Consider the following 18,852-nt stretch of genomic DNA (forward strand, 5'->3'; position numbering starts at 1 on the left):
GAAGGAAGGAAATTTACACTGAGATACTGAAACACTTTGCAGTAGTCATTTGTGTACCAGATTCCAAAAACAATAAAATGAAACTGTATGTGCAAAATGCTATGTATCGTTTAAATCACGGAGTAGAGGGGGCAATAGGAAATGCATTTAGCTTTTCAAAATGGAAGTTGAGTATAAATGGGAAAATATGGCATTATTTTATCCTAGAAAATCCTTTACATTAAGTAGACAGTGTTCAGAAAATTAGGACCTCTGTTTTACTTCACTTATATTCCATTCTGTCCAAGTTCAGAAATGGTGGTGATTTAAATGTTTCTGTCCTTTGACCCACTTCTGGGATAGCTCTCCAAAGGGAATAATCAACAATACAAAAATACTTATGCACAAAGATGTCAGTTGTGGCATCATTTATAATTTTGAAAAGCCAGGAACCCCCCAACAGTGATGGGGGAATTAAGCAGATTGTACATCGTCCATACAAGAAAGAATTGTGCAGTCATTAACATTAGACTGTTTAATGTGGGAAGAAGCTTCTGACTTAATGCTACGTGGGGCAGGGGGGAGGATGCGTGTATACAGTACTATCTTAATCGGGTAAAAACCATATCCGTAGAAGAAAATATGTTAATAGTGGTTAATTCTGAGGAGTACATTGTTACTGGTTTGTGTTTTCCAATTTTCTTTTTAAAAAGCACGTGCTGCTTTTATAACAGCAAAAAGATTATTTAAAAAGAAATTGTGGTGGCGAATTAAACATTAAATATTTAAGCATATTGTGTTTTATAGCTGGAGAGTAGTGCGGGGCTCATTTAGTTGGAGGGCTGTAATTGCTATGGGGAGACTGTCTGAGGACTGTTTTTCAGAAGGCCTCTGTGGAGGGTAGGGTTTCTTAGTGGTTTTGTTCCCAGTTTGTCCCTGATGTGCTTGACTCTCATCATTCATTTGTTGATCAGAAAGTCTGACTGGCTGTCAGCTTTGTCTTTCGAATATAAAATAGGAGGACGAGGTAATAATTACCTAATAAATGTGACTTATTTGGTAGCCAAACATTTTAAAACATGAGGCAACAATGACAGATTCCTGATGGGATAAAGATGGAACCATTCTGATCCTTTTTCAGTCTTTGGGTTCTGATCCATTTACAGGTCTTGAAATCATTTTAGTGGGTCTCCCCCAGTATTACTTTGTAAATGAAATTAGAATAGAAAATACCAGAGTGCATTACATGTAGTGAATATTCATCCTATAAGTCTTAATTTCAGGTGTGTGTTTTTAGGTACTGGAGTCTAATGTAAAATGTTTTTTATTTTTTAAAAATTTTTATCTGTGGTTTGCAGGCAAAAAGTCCAAAGACTCTTAGTGTGATCTAGACTAGTGGTTCTCAGTATGCTTCTGGGACTAGCAACACCAGCGTCATTTGGGAGCTTGCCAGAAATGCAAATTCCTAAGCCCCACCCCAGACCTACTGGATCAGAAACTCAGGGGGTGAGGCCCAGCACTCTGGTTTACTAAATCTTCCCGGTGATTCAAATGCACACTAAATTTGAGAACTACCAGTCTAGCCTTGATATTCTAGGTGTGGTCTGGGACTCACACTGGCATCATCTGTGAGCTAGTTGGAAATGCAAAATCTCAGACCCCAACCTGGACCGACTCAGTCAGAATCTACAGGATCCTCAGGTGATTTGTGCACACGTAATAAGGTTGAGAAAACACCGATCTAGACCACAAATGCTTGCAGGGGCCCAGTAGGTAATGTCAGTGAATGAAGGAAGCATGGTTTTCTCCCTAGAGCAGGTAGAGCAGTAAGAAGGCATCGTGGTGTGAAGTTTAAGTACATTTCATTTGTTTAAAAATTTTCTGTATCATGCCAGTTGAGGTTAATACATCTGACCAAATTAACTAAGGTTAACTGCAGTTGACATCAATTACTCTAAGTGATTTTTAAACACAGATTTTAATTTTGACCCCTCATACGAACTTATCTTTTTTAGGAATTCATAAGAGAGCTGCTCTCTCGGATAAGAGGCATGAGGAAACTGAGTCCTCCGCAGAAGAAGAGCATATGATTCTGGAACAGGATGGAACTCTCCCGGAGACGAAGAATGGGTCCTGGGATTTGGACTTCATGAAGAATTTTATTAAAAAGTAGTTGTCCTTATGAACAACTTTTTTTTGTTTGTTTGTTTTTGTTTTTGGTGTTGGGGGAATCTATTAGACATTTATTCAACAGCGTTTTGTTGTTGTTTTTAAAGGTTTTTGTTAGTGTAATATTTTAATAGCAAAGATATCACGACTCTGGTTACAGCCCAACCAAGGATTATCAAAGCAGGTGGACACCCAAGGAGGGGCTGGGCCAGGCAGTGTTTTTCACAAGGTCCTGGGTGGTTAGGACCTTACCATACAGGGAAGATGGTTTTCTTACAACTAGTTTGGTAATAGTTTTTTCTTAAGTTGTACATTTGACTCAGATGTCAAATTTCTTGTACTTGTATATATCTACACACAACTAAGTTAAAATGCAGATATGAGTTTTATTTCACATTGATGGAATAAACTTGTGGTCGTCCTTTAGTTGGAGGTCACAGCACGTGTGTTCTCAAAAGGCCACCAGGCATTCTTCACATGAGTGCTGCTGACTTTCAAATTCACGTTATGCACCAAAGTGAAAGAATTCAGTGTATCCGTTATTTTAATGAGCTACACTACAAAAATGTTGAGTTGGTCAAGGGCTTAATTTATGGACTTTATATTACTTCCTTGGTTGGGATGCTTTGCCAGGTCATGTATTTATTGCCTCATTTGTGGTCATTTAAAGTTTTATGAACCCTTAATTTGAAGAATTAACCTGATTTCCAGAGAAATGCTCATGCTATCTGAGTTGTGTTTTGCCATGAAAAAAGGAAGCACCGTGCAGCAATGAATTCTCTGCTTTCAACCAAATACTGTGTATTATTCTCTCTCCATGAAAGCAGGTCAAAAGGAAGTTAGCAGATTGGATGGCTTCCTCCTTAGAAGTAGATTCTGGTCCCTTCTGTGCCTGGGTAGCACCAGTGTAAACAGAGCATTGAGTAAGTTTAGAGGAGAGAAAGCCTCACCTTCTTTCAAGACAGTTGATGTAGGAGCATTTGCTGGTTTGGAAAGGTGGAGATTGCATTTCTGGCTTCTCTCAGTGTCTTATGGTGAGTTCTGGGAGCTCCTGGCCCTATGATACATGCCGATCCCTGTGGTTAGAGCTAGGCCTGGGCAGCTGTCCTGTCCCTCGCGGATACATGCCAGGACTTTGGAGAAGGATAAAAATTCAGATGGGAAGCGAGCAGGGTAAGAGTAAGAGTAGAAACTTCCTGCCCTCCAGGAGGCCCCTACTGCCTCCCCACAGAAACCCCACCCTACCATAAGACGTCTCCAGGTGGCCCTGTCCGAGGACAGGGGTTAGGCATTTTATATCAAGGGTGCTCTGAACATATTTTTTAAAAGAACTATGTTTGTGAATTTTACGTATACTGGCAAGCTTTTGAAAATGTATTTAATTTTGTAATGTTTACCAATGATTTATTTACAAGCTATCTACTCAAATAAATGGCGCTGCTTACAAGTCTGTGTACACGTTATGTCTTGCAAAACACATTAACAGGATGGTTTTTACTTTGTCTCTGCAGGTGAAGGTACCAAGCACCTACATCCAGCTTTTCATTTTCAAGGTATTTTAGGCACTTAATCCTGGCCCTCTGCGGAGGGTCTTCAGATCAGGCAGTGAAAGCAAGGGAGCCAGGACCCATTCTCGGCCTGGGAAAGAAACAAGATGAGCTCTGTGTCCCCAGCCCTGCTGGGCTTCTACTCCAACAGTTCCCTGGGCCAATGCTTCTTTCATTTAATTAAAATTCCCTTTTTCCCATCTGATAGAAATTAATAAAATATTCCAATTATTGTTAGAATGCCATGTACCATTTAAGTCAGAAAAATATGGATTTTGCAGCATTTCTGTTAGGCTTGACCAGCCTAATTTATGGTCATCAGATGATGCCTTCCCCCGAGTGCTGCAGCGGGAAGTTTGGGCCTCTTCCTTGACTCTACACACCCGCAGTCACCAAGTTTATCCTCTGCTCATACCTCTCAGATCTGTCCCACGCAAAACTTTCCTTGATTGCTGCAACCATCTTGGAATTGGCTTCTCTGTGCCCAGTCTTGCCTCCGTCTGACCTATTCTCCACCAGTAGCCAGAATGATCTGATCACTTCACCCCTTGCTTAAAACCCAAACCCCTCCACAAGCTTTATGAGGAATTGGTCCCTGCTTCTCCCTCATCTTTAGGCCTTGTACTAATGTCTAGTCCCACTGAATTCCTTGGGGTTTCTGGAATGTTCTATGTTTTTTCTCTGGGGCTTTGTAGCCTATAATACCCTCTCCACCAGCAGGCTCTATACAGAGAGCTGGATTAGATCCCCTCCTAAGCGTGTCCACACACAGCTCCAGCATTTACCCCACCATAGCAGGCATCCGCAGTGTTTTTACTGTCTGTCTACCCGTTTGTCTTCTCTGTTAGACTCTAGGATTCTTGAGGTTGGGACCGGGGCTCAATCAAACATCTGGTCCTATGCTTGGCCCATCAAAGAGATCAATATGTGTTTGCCAATTGAATGAATATGATGAAAGATTCCTTAAAAAAAAAAAAATGTTTCCTTCCCAGTTATGATAGTGGTTCTTAGATCTGAATGTACATTTGAATCACTTGGGCAGCTTTAAAACCAACTGAAGCCTGGGCCTCAGTCAGTCCTGACCAAGTACATCAGAATCTCAGCCACCCGCGGACTCTTCCTCACCACTGAGAACTGGGGAGCTCCCTGCTGCCTACCTGCAGGGCCATCAGGACCCATGCTGCTGCCGCTCCATTTCTAGGCCCTTCTTGCCTGTCCCCTAACATAAATCTCTAGAACCAGTGCTGGGGCATTTTTTTCAAGCTTCACAGATTGAGGGCCACTAGGTCATTCTTATGCCATCTGATGTACTAATGTGACCTCAGATTCCTTATGTATACTATAGGTTGAGTATCCCTAATCTAAAAATCTGAAATCTGAAGTGCTCCAAAATCCAAAACTGTTAGAACACCAACATGATGCATGGAGTACTTCAGATTTCAGATTTTTGGATTAGGGATGCTGAACCGGTAAGTATAATGCAAATATTCCAAAATCCAAAAACATCCGAAATCTGGTTCCAAGTGTTTCGGTTAAGGGGTACTCAACCTGTATTACAGCAGGTGGCAGCTATGACATTAGCGCACTGGCTGTTTCTCACACAGTGTCTCATCGCTAGGGGATTGGCTCCAAAATATGAAACTTCTAGTTCAGTGCTCACTTGAACGCTGGGAAATCTAAGTTTAAACATTATGTAGAATGGCTTCCGTCTATAACAAACATAACAGAGGTTAGCACTGTGCTAAGTGCTTATGTGCCTTATTCATTTAATCCCGGCCTTAATCTTATGAGATAGATTGGCTTATCCTCATTTGATGAGAAATTCAGACAGGTTTAGCAGCTCACCTGAGGTCACACAGTTACAGAGCTGAGATTCAAACCCAAGCCTATTTGACTTGAAAGCCTTATACCCATTAGGCTTTCTTGCCTCTTGTAGGGGGTTACTCTCAGTCCCACTCCCAAGAGTGAAACCCAAGAGCTGCATGTAAGGTGAGCCCGGTCCCTGAGCTGGTGGGGCAGGGAGGCGGCCTGGTGGATGGAGTCCTCAGCCACCCGCGGACTCTTCCTCACTCCTGAGAACTGGGGAGCAACCTGCTCCCTACCTGCAGTGCTGTCAGGACCCATGCTGCTGCCACTCCATTTCCAACCCCTTCTTGCCTGTCCCTTAACATAAAGCTGGACTGGGCTTAGCAGCGGAACATGGAGTATCCAACCATCAGTTTTCTGAGAAGGCAACATTGGAGGAAAGAGCAGCTCAGGGTAAGGCGATTTTCAGTTCCTGGAAAACACAGATACCAGATTTTTATTTATCACTTAAAGTTCCCATAAAAGATTGTGTGCTGTGCAGAATCAGCTTAACAATCAACGCATGTGTGGTTATACCTGGATCTTTCCAAGAAGACACATGAGCTGGGAACACGAGCTCCTTTCAACACGACCTCTGTTTAACAGAAGAGTGGCAGGACCCCTCAGCTGTGGGACACATCCCCACCCCCACCCTGTTTTCACATCTGAGTCAAGGATCCTGGTCATTCTCTCTGCTTCTTGGGAACTTTCCCTGGAATCCAGCCACTTTGGGAGTCTGTCCTGCCGCCCCTGTGGCCTTCTGCCTTTGATCCTGTCTTTGGGAGCCAGACTCGGGACCCTCTAATGGCGCCACATGGCCTAAGAGGGCACCGTGGGAAGTCCTGTGGGTGGTGGGAACCCTTGTCTGTGGCCTGCCTGAAAAAACAAAACTTGTACTTGGTAGTTGGAACTTCTGAAAACCATTTTCAAATTGGACACAGACAGGGATACCAGTATTTTTCCCCCCACTGGTTTCTTTTTACTTGAATTTACTTTAACCCAAATGATCCTGGAGAATCATTACTAAAAACTAGCCTCATTTCCTTTGGGGTTTAGGGTATAACTTATTGTGTTTGTAGTTTGCCTGTGAAAAATGGAGTGGTTCTCACAGTCTCCTTGGAGTGAGAACTGTCCAGGCTGCATGGAGTTCCTCCCACCCCCGCAGAAACACGTGCTGGCCACACGTCACTTTCAGAAGTGTCCTTATGCTGCCGTGAGCACTGTGTACTTCTCTCTTGCTGACTGGGATATCTTGCCTGGGGATGATTTTTATTTAAAAGACTGGAGTGTTTTCTACCTCTCTGGGCTATGAGTGTCATTCCCACCACAGCACACTAGACGGACATTTCAATACGGTACTGATATTAAAACAGCTACAATTTAGGTCCTAGAAACCTGCTTTTCTGGTGCTTTCACTGGGTCAACTGGATAAGTAAGGCCAGATTTGTCTCTGCTGTGTATTTTCTACATGCTCAGTCTCCTCAGTGGGGTGTTAAATGAAACTGGCTGGGTGGCCTTTTCTGGGCTCACCTTGTTCTCATGGACTCTAAAGGTAGGTGGTCCTAGCAAGCATGGGGGTATAAAGAAAAGAGCACTTTGACGTAGTTGCCATATAGACTTGGTCATATTTATATATATTTGGTCCTCTGTGTCTGTGAGTTCCCCATCCATGATTCAACCCATCGTGGATCAAAAATACTTGGAAAAAAATGCATCTGTACTGAACATGTATAGACTTTTTTTCTTGTCATTATTCCCTAAACAATATAATATAACAACTATTTACACAGCCTTTACATTGTATTAGGTATTACAAGTAATCTAGAGATGATTTAAAGCATACAGGAGGATGTGTGTAGGTTATATGCAAATACTATGCCATTTAAATCGGGGACTTGAGCATCTGTGGATTTTGGTATCTGCAGGGGAGTCCTGGGACCAATCCCCCATGGATATCAAAGATGATTATACATATTTTTAATTTGGTGTTACAGTTGTTGGGACACAATTCTATGTGGGTCTCATGTTTCTGTATGTCTTGTGAGCAGAGACTGCCTTTGTTCCAGACCACCCATCTTTTCAGGAATTTTTGTATTTATAGGAAACAGCTTTGGAAGTTAGATATAGTGTCTTCCTGTAGAGCAAAGAGCAGGCATGCTAACTGCCTATTATAAAAGATTTGGGTTCCCTAAATTCGAAATTCCCTCTCCTGGTCTGTGTGCAGGTGCCATCTGGCCTTCTTTGCAACATCCTGTGGGAATTGGGACTCAAGAAAACGACAACAAAAAATGCTGGTAGCTACTCTGGCTACCGCTATTGCCATCTGAGGAATGTTGGGTCTTCCTACCAGCATCCATGAAAGTGTAGCAGGCTAACCTGTCAGCTTACAGTAGGGTAAGATCTTACACCCTAAACAAGTCTCGACAGTGGTCAGCCTTCTTGGTCTCTTTCAACATGACTTGTACCATTTTTGTAATTAATAGGTGTTTTCTTGTATTAGGCCCGAACTTATTGATCATTTTCAACTACAGAGGGTCAGAAGTTTCATTTAAAGAGATTGCATGCCTGGAAGTGGTTGTTCTGTGGACAAAATTTACCTTCACAAAAGACACCTCCTCTCTCCTTCCCATTTACAACACAAAGTGAGGGCCGCCTGGTAGAAAACAGGCTGATGGAAGAGAGATCCACTGTCTAAGGAATTTACAGCAAATTGACCTTGTAGAGTGAGTTCGAGAAGGCATGCAAATAGCAGGTCTTGCCATGAATCTTTCCTTTTAAAGCATGTGCCTGCATAATATGAGCAGTACAGCATCTCTTGCTATTTTGAAGTTCCCAAATTAAACTCTAGAAGCAGTTTTGTGAACCTAATTTATTTGCAGTATCTTGGTCCACCCAGTGGTTACTGAAACCAAAAATTGAAATTGGGCTCAGAGAATATCTGGTGCTACCAGATTGGTTCTTGTCAACTCACTAAATGATCCATATAAAGTGTAACCCAAGACACCCTCTGGGTCACAAATTGCTTGAGGATAAGTGATTTTCTATTTGGTTTTTCTGTTGTTAGTAGCAGGAAATTACTCCTTTGCTGATTAGATTTTTAAAAGGTAGCATTAGTAACTCAAACCTCCTTTCTGATAGCTCATGGATAAGGGACAAATAATGTTATTTGTCTTTTTAAAAACATCTTTTTATAGCACTTAGGAGGCTACCTTGCTTTAAACCCCCAAATGGGGGACCAATATGTGCAATCTATAGTATAGGCATGTATCATCGTCACAGAGTACCCCAAAACCTTAAAGAATCACCTCTTTCTGTAATCAGTGATGGGTAAGGAGTCAGGCAAAACCTCTCAAATTGATTTTTTAAAAATAGCAGATTTTTTTTTTCCTGAACCTTATTTTCTGTTTCAAACGTCTGTGCTCCTTTTGGAGCTGGGAACTCCCCACCTCTATGTGTAGGCTAGGAGTTCTTAAAGCTACAATTCAAGTAGGCTTAATGGGGTCCTCACAACCTCTGAAACTGAGTGGGAGATGCACTGTAGTCAACTGGGACCTGAGAGAGAGACAGATTAAGGCAGATCTACATGTAGAGCAACAGAGGGAGATTGCATCCCAAAGAGAGTGCCAGAAAGAAGTGAGACAGAGAGTGTCATAGAGGCCTGAACATTTGGGGGAGGAGAGGGTCCATGCTGTTATCAAGCTCTCAATATGTCCCTACCTAGAACAGGGGAAGAACCAAGGCCCGAAACATTGGAGCCCAGCCCATGGGAGGCTACAGCCACACAGGAAGTCCCAGGAACAGCTGCTGTCAAGCTCTGCCTGCCATCCTTAACCTCAGACCTCACCCTGATCTGATTTCCTGGTCTCCTTCCTTCCCACTCATTCCCAGTTGTTCCACTGCTGAATTTCTTCCATAAGTGATAGCTTCTCTCCAAGACGCTGCCCCAGGAGCAAGTAACAGCCTGCCTGGCAGGGACGCCTGGACCATGCTCACCCCCCCAGCCCTTTCGTGCACACACTGGCTTGTTCAGGAGGTGGCTGCAGGTCTCTACTCCCTCTCCTGCTTTCCGTGATGGGTTTTCATAATTACAAGCCCTTGCTGTAGATTTACCTCCAGCCTGCCCAGCTGCACATGTCTACTCCAACGACCAGTGCCCTAACTCACTCCCACATCCTTCCATCATCTTGGCCAGGTTATCAAACAAATAAAGACAAACATGTGAATACTGGAGTATTACAATACAGAATACAGATGGAAGAAAAGTCCATACTACGTCATTGTGTCCCTGGAGAAAAATGAGGAAGGGAAGGGTAAGAATGATGCCTTGTCCCTTGACCAAACACTTTTTGTGCATCCTTTGTTTCATAGCTGTGTAAAGGGACAAAGCTATTGCATTATCTTTGGGCTGGGTATTTAAAATTCGTAAAATATTTTATAACTTTTAGGAGGAAGTAAGCCCTTAATTGCTCTGTTTTGCTCATGTTTTATCATGAGTCTCATTTAATCCAAGGTACTGCTCCTTAATTTGTGATTTTTATGTGGCAGACACAGTAAAGACACTTCTTAGTGCCATTGTACAGAGAAAATAGGTCACACATGTAACCTCAGGAGCAGAAACTGCCCTGCTGTAAGGACTTGCTTCCCCTTCCACCACCTGAGATTAGGAATGACTCAGCCACATGATGAACTGACAAAGCCATGCTTCTAATGAGCTCCAGAGCCCGAAGACGGAAACCTTTAACAGCTGAAAATCCCATTTCGTTGCCAACAACAGATACTGACTTAGTGTTCACTCAGTAATGATCATCCAGGGAAAGCCAAGCAGAAATGAAGGGGCTTTAAAATCCTAACCACCCATCGATCCAGTCAACTCCCTCTGATACGTCGTTACTAAGGGAGTAGTTATTTTTGTGTTGTCAGAGTTTTAGGGAAAAGTCCTTGGGATTATTCATTTGTAATGGGATAATGGGAAAGTAAATGTTAATGTCTGCTGTGGATTAGGAAAGAATGTTTTATGACTAACCATTCGGATGCTTATATTGATTTGTCTGAGTTTGGAAGTTTCCTTGGTTTTCCACCCAAGGCTTCATAAAAGCTTTTAAGTTACCTGTAGTTGTCAGGGGCAGAAGTCTCCTCGAGGAAGTGAGTGAAGCTTGCCCACTATACTGCCTTTCAGGTTTTTAAGAGAATGCTGCCACAGGCCCTGTCCTCCCCTGCCCTCCTGCCACGTTTTGAACTGAGGTCCTGAGGCCAAGCTACAGTGCCACTGATTTTAAAAGGAAAAAATCCCATAGGAAACTGGCTCAGGTTTTTAGGAGTGGTGGAGTTAGCAGGCACCCTACAGGATGCGGTTTCAGCAGCCACGGGGTGGCCACTTGCCCCCCTGCCTGCCTTCCCCCAGCATGTCACTGTCCCCCTACCACATCAATGTCTGCAATCCACAATCAGACATTTGTTCTCCTTCAAGTGAACCCACATATACTCCTGGTAGGGGTCTTAAGCGTCAATCGTTTTTGCCTTTATCAAATTCCTTATTGAGTGGGAGGTCTGCATATGTGAGGATGGGGAGGGGCTAGGGTAAGGTGGGGGAGGGGAACCGTTATAGCTATTTGGGTGTCATTGGGCTGCTTATGAAAGATTTTTAAGTTATGTCTTAGAGCAGCCCTGTGATGTGAACAGCATCCTGCTGCATTTGCAGTTGGGAGCCCAGCTGAGAAGGGTTCCCTGCTCTACCCCGTGACCGAGCAGGGCAGCTTTACAAACTGGAGCCATATTTTTGGAGGGTAACTTGGAAATATCTACTAAATATAAAATGCGAATTCCCTTTGATCCAGCAGTTCTACTTCTAAAAATGTACCTAATATTTGTGCAAATATATATGTAAAAGGCTATTTATGACTGTATTATTTTATATTATTAAATGAAAAAGGGAAACAACTCATGCCTATCAATGGAACATTATGTAGTTTTAAAAAGAATGAGGTATCAAAATGGTGTGCTACTGAAAGAGAGAAGGAAATTACAGGATTTAATGTAATCCTATTTTTAAATGTATATTTATTTTTAAATATACCTCTAAAGAATGACTACTACATCATATAATTATGTACATTTTTCTTTTAAGTCTGAAAGAATATCTGTCATCAGCATTACCTTCTGCTGAGGATACAGGGTTAGGAGTTGGGCAGACCGTTCTTGTCTATTACTTTTCCATAATATTTGAGTTTTTTCCATAATAATAATAAGACGTTCATTCTTGCAATCAGGAAACAAAGTCTGAAGACTAAGACCTCTTTGCGAAAGGTCACGCAGAGCATGGGCAGCTGTTCCTGGCCCGTGCACTCTGTGCTGTGGGTTCCACAAGCCTCAGATGTGTGTCAGGCAGAGCAGGGTCAGGAAGGGATGGACTGTGCCTTTGGGCTCGTGTGACTGTGCAGGGCGTTCAAAACTTTTCCCATAGGCCCTGGCAGAGAAGGCTTAGCCAGAGGACTTGTTCAACTGGAACCCAGTCTCCTGGTCCACAAGGGTGGCTGTGGGGAATGTGAAAAAATAGGACAGAAATACTAGAAACTCCAGCAGGAAGGATTCGAGTACACCCTGAAAGTGCAGGGTGGTAGACATGGCCATGGGCATGTTGAACAGTCAGGGGCTGGGGGTGGGATTGGTTTCCTTCTGTACCTTGTTGACAAAAAGGGACAGGTTTATTTTTTCTCTCCAGAATGGTCCAAAGCAGCTGTGTTGAGAACAGGCCCAGGATGACCCTTGTACTATAGAAGCCCCTGTACCTTGTTCATCCAGCCTCTGCATGTTCTGCCTGTCCAGCTAACATGACCACATGTGGCATTTGTAGGGAATCCTTTCCCAAACCTAAGCCACCTTCACTTAGGGATGCTGTCATTGTCACTAAACCTAAGTGACAGTGCCATTGGCTACCTTTGAGTGTGTACTATGCCTGTGCTGTGCACTTGGATGCATTGTCCATGGAATCCTCACAGTTACACTTGCCAGAAGAGGCTGTTGTTATTCCCATTATGCAGATAAGGAAACTGAGGCTTGAAGAAATTGACTATTCTGAGGTCAAACGGTCAGTAGATGATAAAGCTTCAGTTTCAAGGCAGGCAATCTGATTACAAAGCCAATTCTACTAAACTGTGTATAGCCTGTGGTGATAGGTCAAACTTAGATTCCAAGTTAGACAGTTATCTGGATAGGGAAGCATGGGTGATCTTGTCTTTCTCATCTTGTGGTTTGTATAAGTATTGAGGCAGATCCTAATTATATGCTAGATTAAGCAATCTGAACATTGATCTCAATATTTCCGCCACAGAACACTTCATGCAATGCAAATATATTCTTGCTCACAACAATGCATTGCAAGGACACGGGGTGGCAGGGAGAGGGGAGGGGATGGTTTTTATTGTGATTTTTCTGTGGGCCTCGAAAGGGCTACAGGTGGTTAATAGAGTCAAAAGGATACTTGGGTCTGTCACAATCCAGCCTGGTGTCTGGACAAGGGATTTAACCTGTTTGGACTTCATTCTCTTTATCTGTAAGCTTAAGAACACTTGCCCTGATGATTCCACGGGTAGAAAGGCTGAAATGAGCAATGAACATGAAAAGGTTTGGCACAATATAAACATACACAGGAGTGAGGTCGTATGTTTATTAGCTTGGAAGCTTGAATAGCTACAAAAATATGGCGCCGGTCAGCAGATTAGCCAATAGCAGTGGGCTTGGAACAGAATCCTGAGCTCCAGCTCCAGCTCTGCTGCTTACACTATGTGGTGCCCAGTGCTGCCGTAGGTGTCTACCCCTTGCTTTTTTTATCTGTAAAATGGGAACAATCTCAGGATTTGAGTTCATATATATATATATACACACATACACACATATGCACATACACACAGAAAGCACCTTATTACTGTTACATAATTAGGAAGATGTTGTGTGTAGTTACTTAGATTGCTTTTCTTACTCATTTTCAATTGAAAAAGTAATGATCACTACCCTAAGGCCCTTGGTTTTTCTTGCTCTTCCTTCTGGGGCTGTTCCTGTTACTCATCTGATTCTGCTGAACCACAGTTGTGAAACCAGGGGACGTTCACTCCTTATCTGTGAGACTGCAATTAGAAGATGTCTCTAGAAGCAGGACTGGAGCGCCTACCCCTGAGAACAAGTGTCTGCACCCCAGAATTTTCAAGTTCTCGAATTCCATAGTTAGGAATTTGAAGAACCTGACAAAAACACGTTTTAAAAATTCTTTGCCTGTGTTGTACGCTTTCCATTTTTTAGTATTGAAATGTGTTTGTATCATCTCTCCCTCCTGGGGTCATATTCAGCTGGGCTAGGAGTGGCAGTTGAGCAAGAATTCTAAATCCAACTGCCATCCAAGTGGGCCAAATTATAGGTGGGAAAACGTCCCACCGTATCTAAGATTCAAAGGACAGAAATCCATCTAATGAGGAACATATGTCTTTTTCAAGCCCTTCTAAGGGCCAGTGTTTTTTAAATTGAGGACAAGGTTATGAAAGATCATCTTTAATTAAACCTGCAGTCAGTCCCTCTGGGGCTTTGTGCTGTGTTCACCTCTTAAATGATGTATTCCAATTATCAGAATCCTTTCTCCTGGCCTTGAGGCTTTATCTGCAGGTCTCACTATTATTCTCTGGTAGCTATAGTCTGCTTGATTCTCTCTCTGGAAGCATCTGCTAGGCACTTTCCTCCCTTTCTGTCTCAGGTAGCATTCTTTTTATTTCCCAATGTGTCTTTGTTGTTGAGAGAGCTGTAAGGGCCGAGCCTGCTCTCTCTCTGAAACCACCACCCCCTGCCTATAGCCACCCCGCTGGCTATCCTCGCTTTCCCCTGAATCTGTCTCTACCTGTCCACAGTATTTCAATAAAGATATGGACCAGCATTTCCTGCTGCTTCCAGAAAGAAGCTTATGGAAGCGATGTTCCCTCCCTCAGCCAGAAGAACTGGGATATCAAAGGACTTCTAGGAGAGGAGGTGGAAGAGATTCCTTGATAGGCATCTCCCTGCTGCCCCTGCCCCCTAAAGTGAATAGAAAAATTCAGTTGATTTTTTAAAAAAAAATCTTCATCACTTGATAAATTAACGATTTTAAAAGGTGCCGGAAAATGTGGAGCTTCTTTCAAGTGATCCATGTATTACCCCTAAAAGACTTCAGCTTCCCGGAATTGAGAGCTAAAAATTACTAGGTAGTTATTTTTTTAAAAAAAGGTATAATAAAATATTTCTGGTATACAGAAAAATCTAGGGGATAATATTGAAAGATATCTCTGTCTATCTCTCTATCTACTTGACATTACACTTAAGTAATGAAAGATAGATAAGATGGAAGCCCTCTTTGTACCCGTCCCTGACCTTTTTCCTCCCTGGAGGTAACTACTGACCTGAACTTGGTATTTATCCTTACCATGCATGTCTTTTTGCTTTTCCTATTTCTGTAGGATCCATACATATGCATTAGAAACTTCATATACTAGTATCATAGTTTATCTTATGTATCTATCTGCAACTTGCTCTTTACATGTGAGAATTTCCTGTGTGAATAATTTTATGACCATTTCCTTTATTCTAAGGGAGATGTCTGATCTCTCCTGGATGGATGTTTAGGTGACTCCCAGTGATTTTCAAACAATTCTATGATGCCTGCTTGTCCACCCAAGTGAGAATTTGCTTCGGGCAGTGTTTCCCAAACTTGCCAGATCCCACAACCCTGGGGGACAGTGTTAAACATACAGATCCCTGAACCTGCTCCACATCAGACTCACCACAAGCTGGGATCCTGTGTGTGACAGTCCCCACTGGTGGGTCTTAAGATGATCAGGCAAGTTCGGGAAACTCCAGAGCAAATTTTTTCTGTAAAGGGCCAGATCATAAATATTTTAAGCTTTAAGCTTTGCCGGCTCTGTCACTCTTCCCACTGTAAAAATCATTCTTGAGAGCCATACGAAGCAGTCTGCTGGCCAGATGTGGCCCACAGGCACGGTGTGGCTGCCCTGTCCTAGGTATTGCACGGTCGAGGCTCTCTTGTGTTTCTAAATCTACTAGATATTGTCAAAGTTCCCCTGGAGATTCGAGAGAGCCACAAAATCTGCCACCTCCCCTTTCTCCCTGGTAGTTCATAATGGCCTTTCTCTCTCCTCTCTCTCTTTATCTGACATTCAGCTTATACATTGTATCATTTCTTTATACCACAAGGACCTCTTGCTTGAACTCAGGTGTTTATGGATTACATTTGAAAAGCAGCATGCCAGAGTTACTCTCTCCATATAAAATTCTTCTGGAATAAGTCTCATCCCCACATCCAAAAACCTGCCTGGCCCTGTCAGGTGGTACAATGTGGGAATTGTTTCCTGTCTGCAGGAGTTTCAGTTCCAGAACAGATGCTGTCATGGGGACAAGTGTGACGGGCAGTTCTCATTGAATACATACTTGGCATTTTTATGGTAGATATTATTTAAGGCTTTTGATTGGTATTATTATCTAGGGAAGGAAATATATGGCCAATGGAAGTAATCCTGGAAAACGAAATGTTAACACAGGACAGTTTTAAAAATACAAAAGAAAAGTGTGACCAGTCTTTAGGCGATGAGTATAAAATCAACATTTGTAATGAGAAATGTATGGTCTTCCAGAAAATGAGAAAACCCCAGGCCATAGGCTGCAGGGTTTCAAACAAGCTCAGGCCAGTTACACTGGGCAATTTTTAAATTAGAATATTAGAGGAATGGGTTGGCTGTGTTTGGACTAGAGAAGAAAGCATCTTGTTCTCAGAATTAATCCGTTGCCTTGAGTAAAGCCCAGCATCCTGGAAGACCGGAGAAATGCCCCATGGCCCTGTCACCCTACAGGTGTGGCGTGTAAAGAGAAGGGGTGGACTGGGGGCTGCTGCCGGAAAACCTTCTGAAAACTGATGGCTGCTGAGCTGTCTCTACTGCACGGGGTGGGAGCAAACAGGAAAGTCACCACCAAGTTGCCAGAGGAACTAAGCAAAATCAGCAGTGTTGACCTCCAGGCTGTAGACAGGGAGCAAATCCCGGACACAGCAAGGAGGGGTGCTGTCTGACAGCTTTGCGTCTGGTTTACCCATGCCCACCCCTTCCATCCTGCACCCCCGCATGCATTCCCGGGATGCTGCACGCACAAGGTGCCCCATGCACAGGATGCCCTATACACAGTGTGCCCCATGCACAGGGTGCTCTATATACCAGGTGCCCCATGCACAGGATGCCCTATACACAGGGTTTCCCATGCACAAGGTGCCCCCCCTCACACACACACAGAATGCCCCATGCACACAGTGCCATGCTCACAGCACTGGCTCCGTTGTGGTTCCACTGCCATTCTGTGCTTCAGATCTGTTTCTGCCTTTTCCATGTCTGCTAAAGTGCAAGGAGGTACCAGCTAGGTACCACTCCTCCCAGGTGACCCTGTGCCTACCCCAGCATAAAGCATGCACATCTCTGAAGGCCTATTTCAGGCTCTGTGATAAGTCAGATGGTTCCCTTCCTGCCTCTCAAAGTACACAGTGGCCTGCTCAGCTGCTGCTTAGGGATGGCCCCAGACACAGGCTCTCTGCAGTCACATTGTGGGACACAGTTCCCCCACAGAGCTGAAGAGCAGCTACACTGACTCCCGGTCACTCACCTTCTAAGGAGATTGCAGGACTGATGGAAAATACATCTTTTCCTCTGTCTCCATGCCAACGCTGAGCTGACAGAAACAGGTCCCTGTGTCTGTCCTTCTCTGTCCTCCACATGCCCAGGGCAAGGACGGCCAGGCACAGCAACGTATTGATTACCTCCTTGAACTGACTGACTCATGGCGACCTCAGTCAGGCTTGGTCTGTGTTCATTCCCTCTGGAGCTGAGCATCCTCATTTTACTGTCCCAATTGGAGGCCAATTTTGCAAACTCTGAAAGAAAAAGAAGCGTTTGGCTGTCATCTGTAAGAAATACACCCTTGGCATTTAACAACTGACATTAGCATGGTATTTATTGTTTACAAAGTGTTGTCACCAGCGTCATTCGATATCCACATCAGCTCTGTGAAGCAGGTGAGGCAAGTATTGTTATTCAAAAAAAATTTTATTGTCACTTATAGATGAGGACACCAGTCAGATTAGATTAGGGCCCACCCTGCTGACCTCATTTTGTCTTAATGATGTGCTGAACACTATTTCCATATATGGATATATTCACGGGTGCTGGGGTTAGAACATCAATGTCTTTTGGGGGGACACAATTCACCTCATAACCCCAGCTTCGTTACTGGGCCCAGTGAATTATAAACTGTGCTTATGCTCCAGCCCCAAGGCAAATCCCTTCAGCTGACGATTCCAGACCATGCTGTGATTACGTGTGGAGGAACTCCAGCCAGAGTGACACTGGGGCCATGTGCAGTTATTTTAACATTCACTGTTGTTACGTTTCAACATCTCTTTTTAATATCTTATAATAAGCACTTATTTAGTTTGTGGTGCTAGTGCTAAAAGATGGGCTGGAATGAGAATTAGAAATGAAAAGCTATGATGAAAGCCAAACACCATGATATACCATGCTATTAACCTCAGAGCAGAGGGAACTCAGTGAGATATCAGAGATAAATCTGAAATAATTTTCAAAAGAGCATTATTATGTGGTTGTTGATTTACATGCTCTGAGAAGTTATTTCCCCCACTTTACAGTTATTTCCATGTAAAAATGAGTTTGGATTCTGTAAGGAGTCCTGGCTGAATCCCTCCCATGTAATGCTACTACTCTGTACGTGTGCAATGCTGCATGCTCTCCCACACATTTTCACAAGCATCATGCGTCTGATGTAGGTAACATTTCACGAGATATCACCCTGAAGTGCACAGGGAGGGGACTGTCCATACGTGAGGAGGTGCAGTAACTGAGATACACACAGGCTGGTGAGAGGCAGAGCCTGTATGGAGCTCCCATCCCAGGTTCAGTCTATGGCCTCAGGTGGAAGATGGTGGTAGAACAGTAATACCATTTCATGCCTGTACACCTCTGAGTTCAGACTGTACAAGGAACTGGTTCTGAAGTTCTCAGAAAGAAACATCCTTAATGATGGGGAAAGATGAAATGGTCATTATCGATTCATTCCACTGGATGCTGTTTTTCCTTGAAGTAGAAATCTAATGCTTGACCATGAGTTGTCCCAAGGTCTTCTTTTGAAAGTGATTGGCCAGAAATCAACTACCTGATTGAAGTTTGTCTTGCCATTAACTAGCCAGAGAGTATGGATCACTAAAGACAAAAGTTCAGTCCCAGCTGGG

The 18,852-nt window shown here is 43.3% G+C and overlaps 1 protein-coding gene across 1 annotated transcript in view; it reads left to right on the plus strand.

Annotated features, from left to right (window-relative positions):
• The window catches only part of PPP1R14C (protein phosphatase 1 regulatory inhibitor subunit 14C), a 93,809-nt gene extending 90,231 nt beyond the window's left edge, over nt 1-3,578 (plus strand). Inside the window, exon 4 of the mRNA XM_063098059.1 lies at nt 1,995-3,578. Coding sequence (XP_062954129.1) covers nt 1,995-2,069 — 75 coding nt within the window. The 3' untranslated portion in view covers nt 2,070-3,578. The remainder of the gene's footprint in view (nt 1-1,994) is intronic.
• Nucleotides 3,579-18,852: the final 15,274 nt, after the last annotated feature.

Source organism: Cynocephalus volans, chromosome 5, assembly GCF_027409185.1.
Source record: "Cynocephalus volans isolate mCynVol1 chromosome 5, mCynVol1.pri, whole genome shotgun sequence".
NCBI classification, from domain to species: domain Eukaryota; kingdom Metazoa; phylum Chordata; class Mammalia; order Dermoptera; family Cynocephalidae; genus Cynocephalus; species Cynocephalus volans.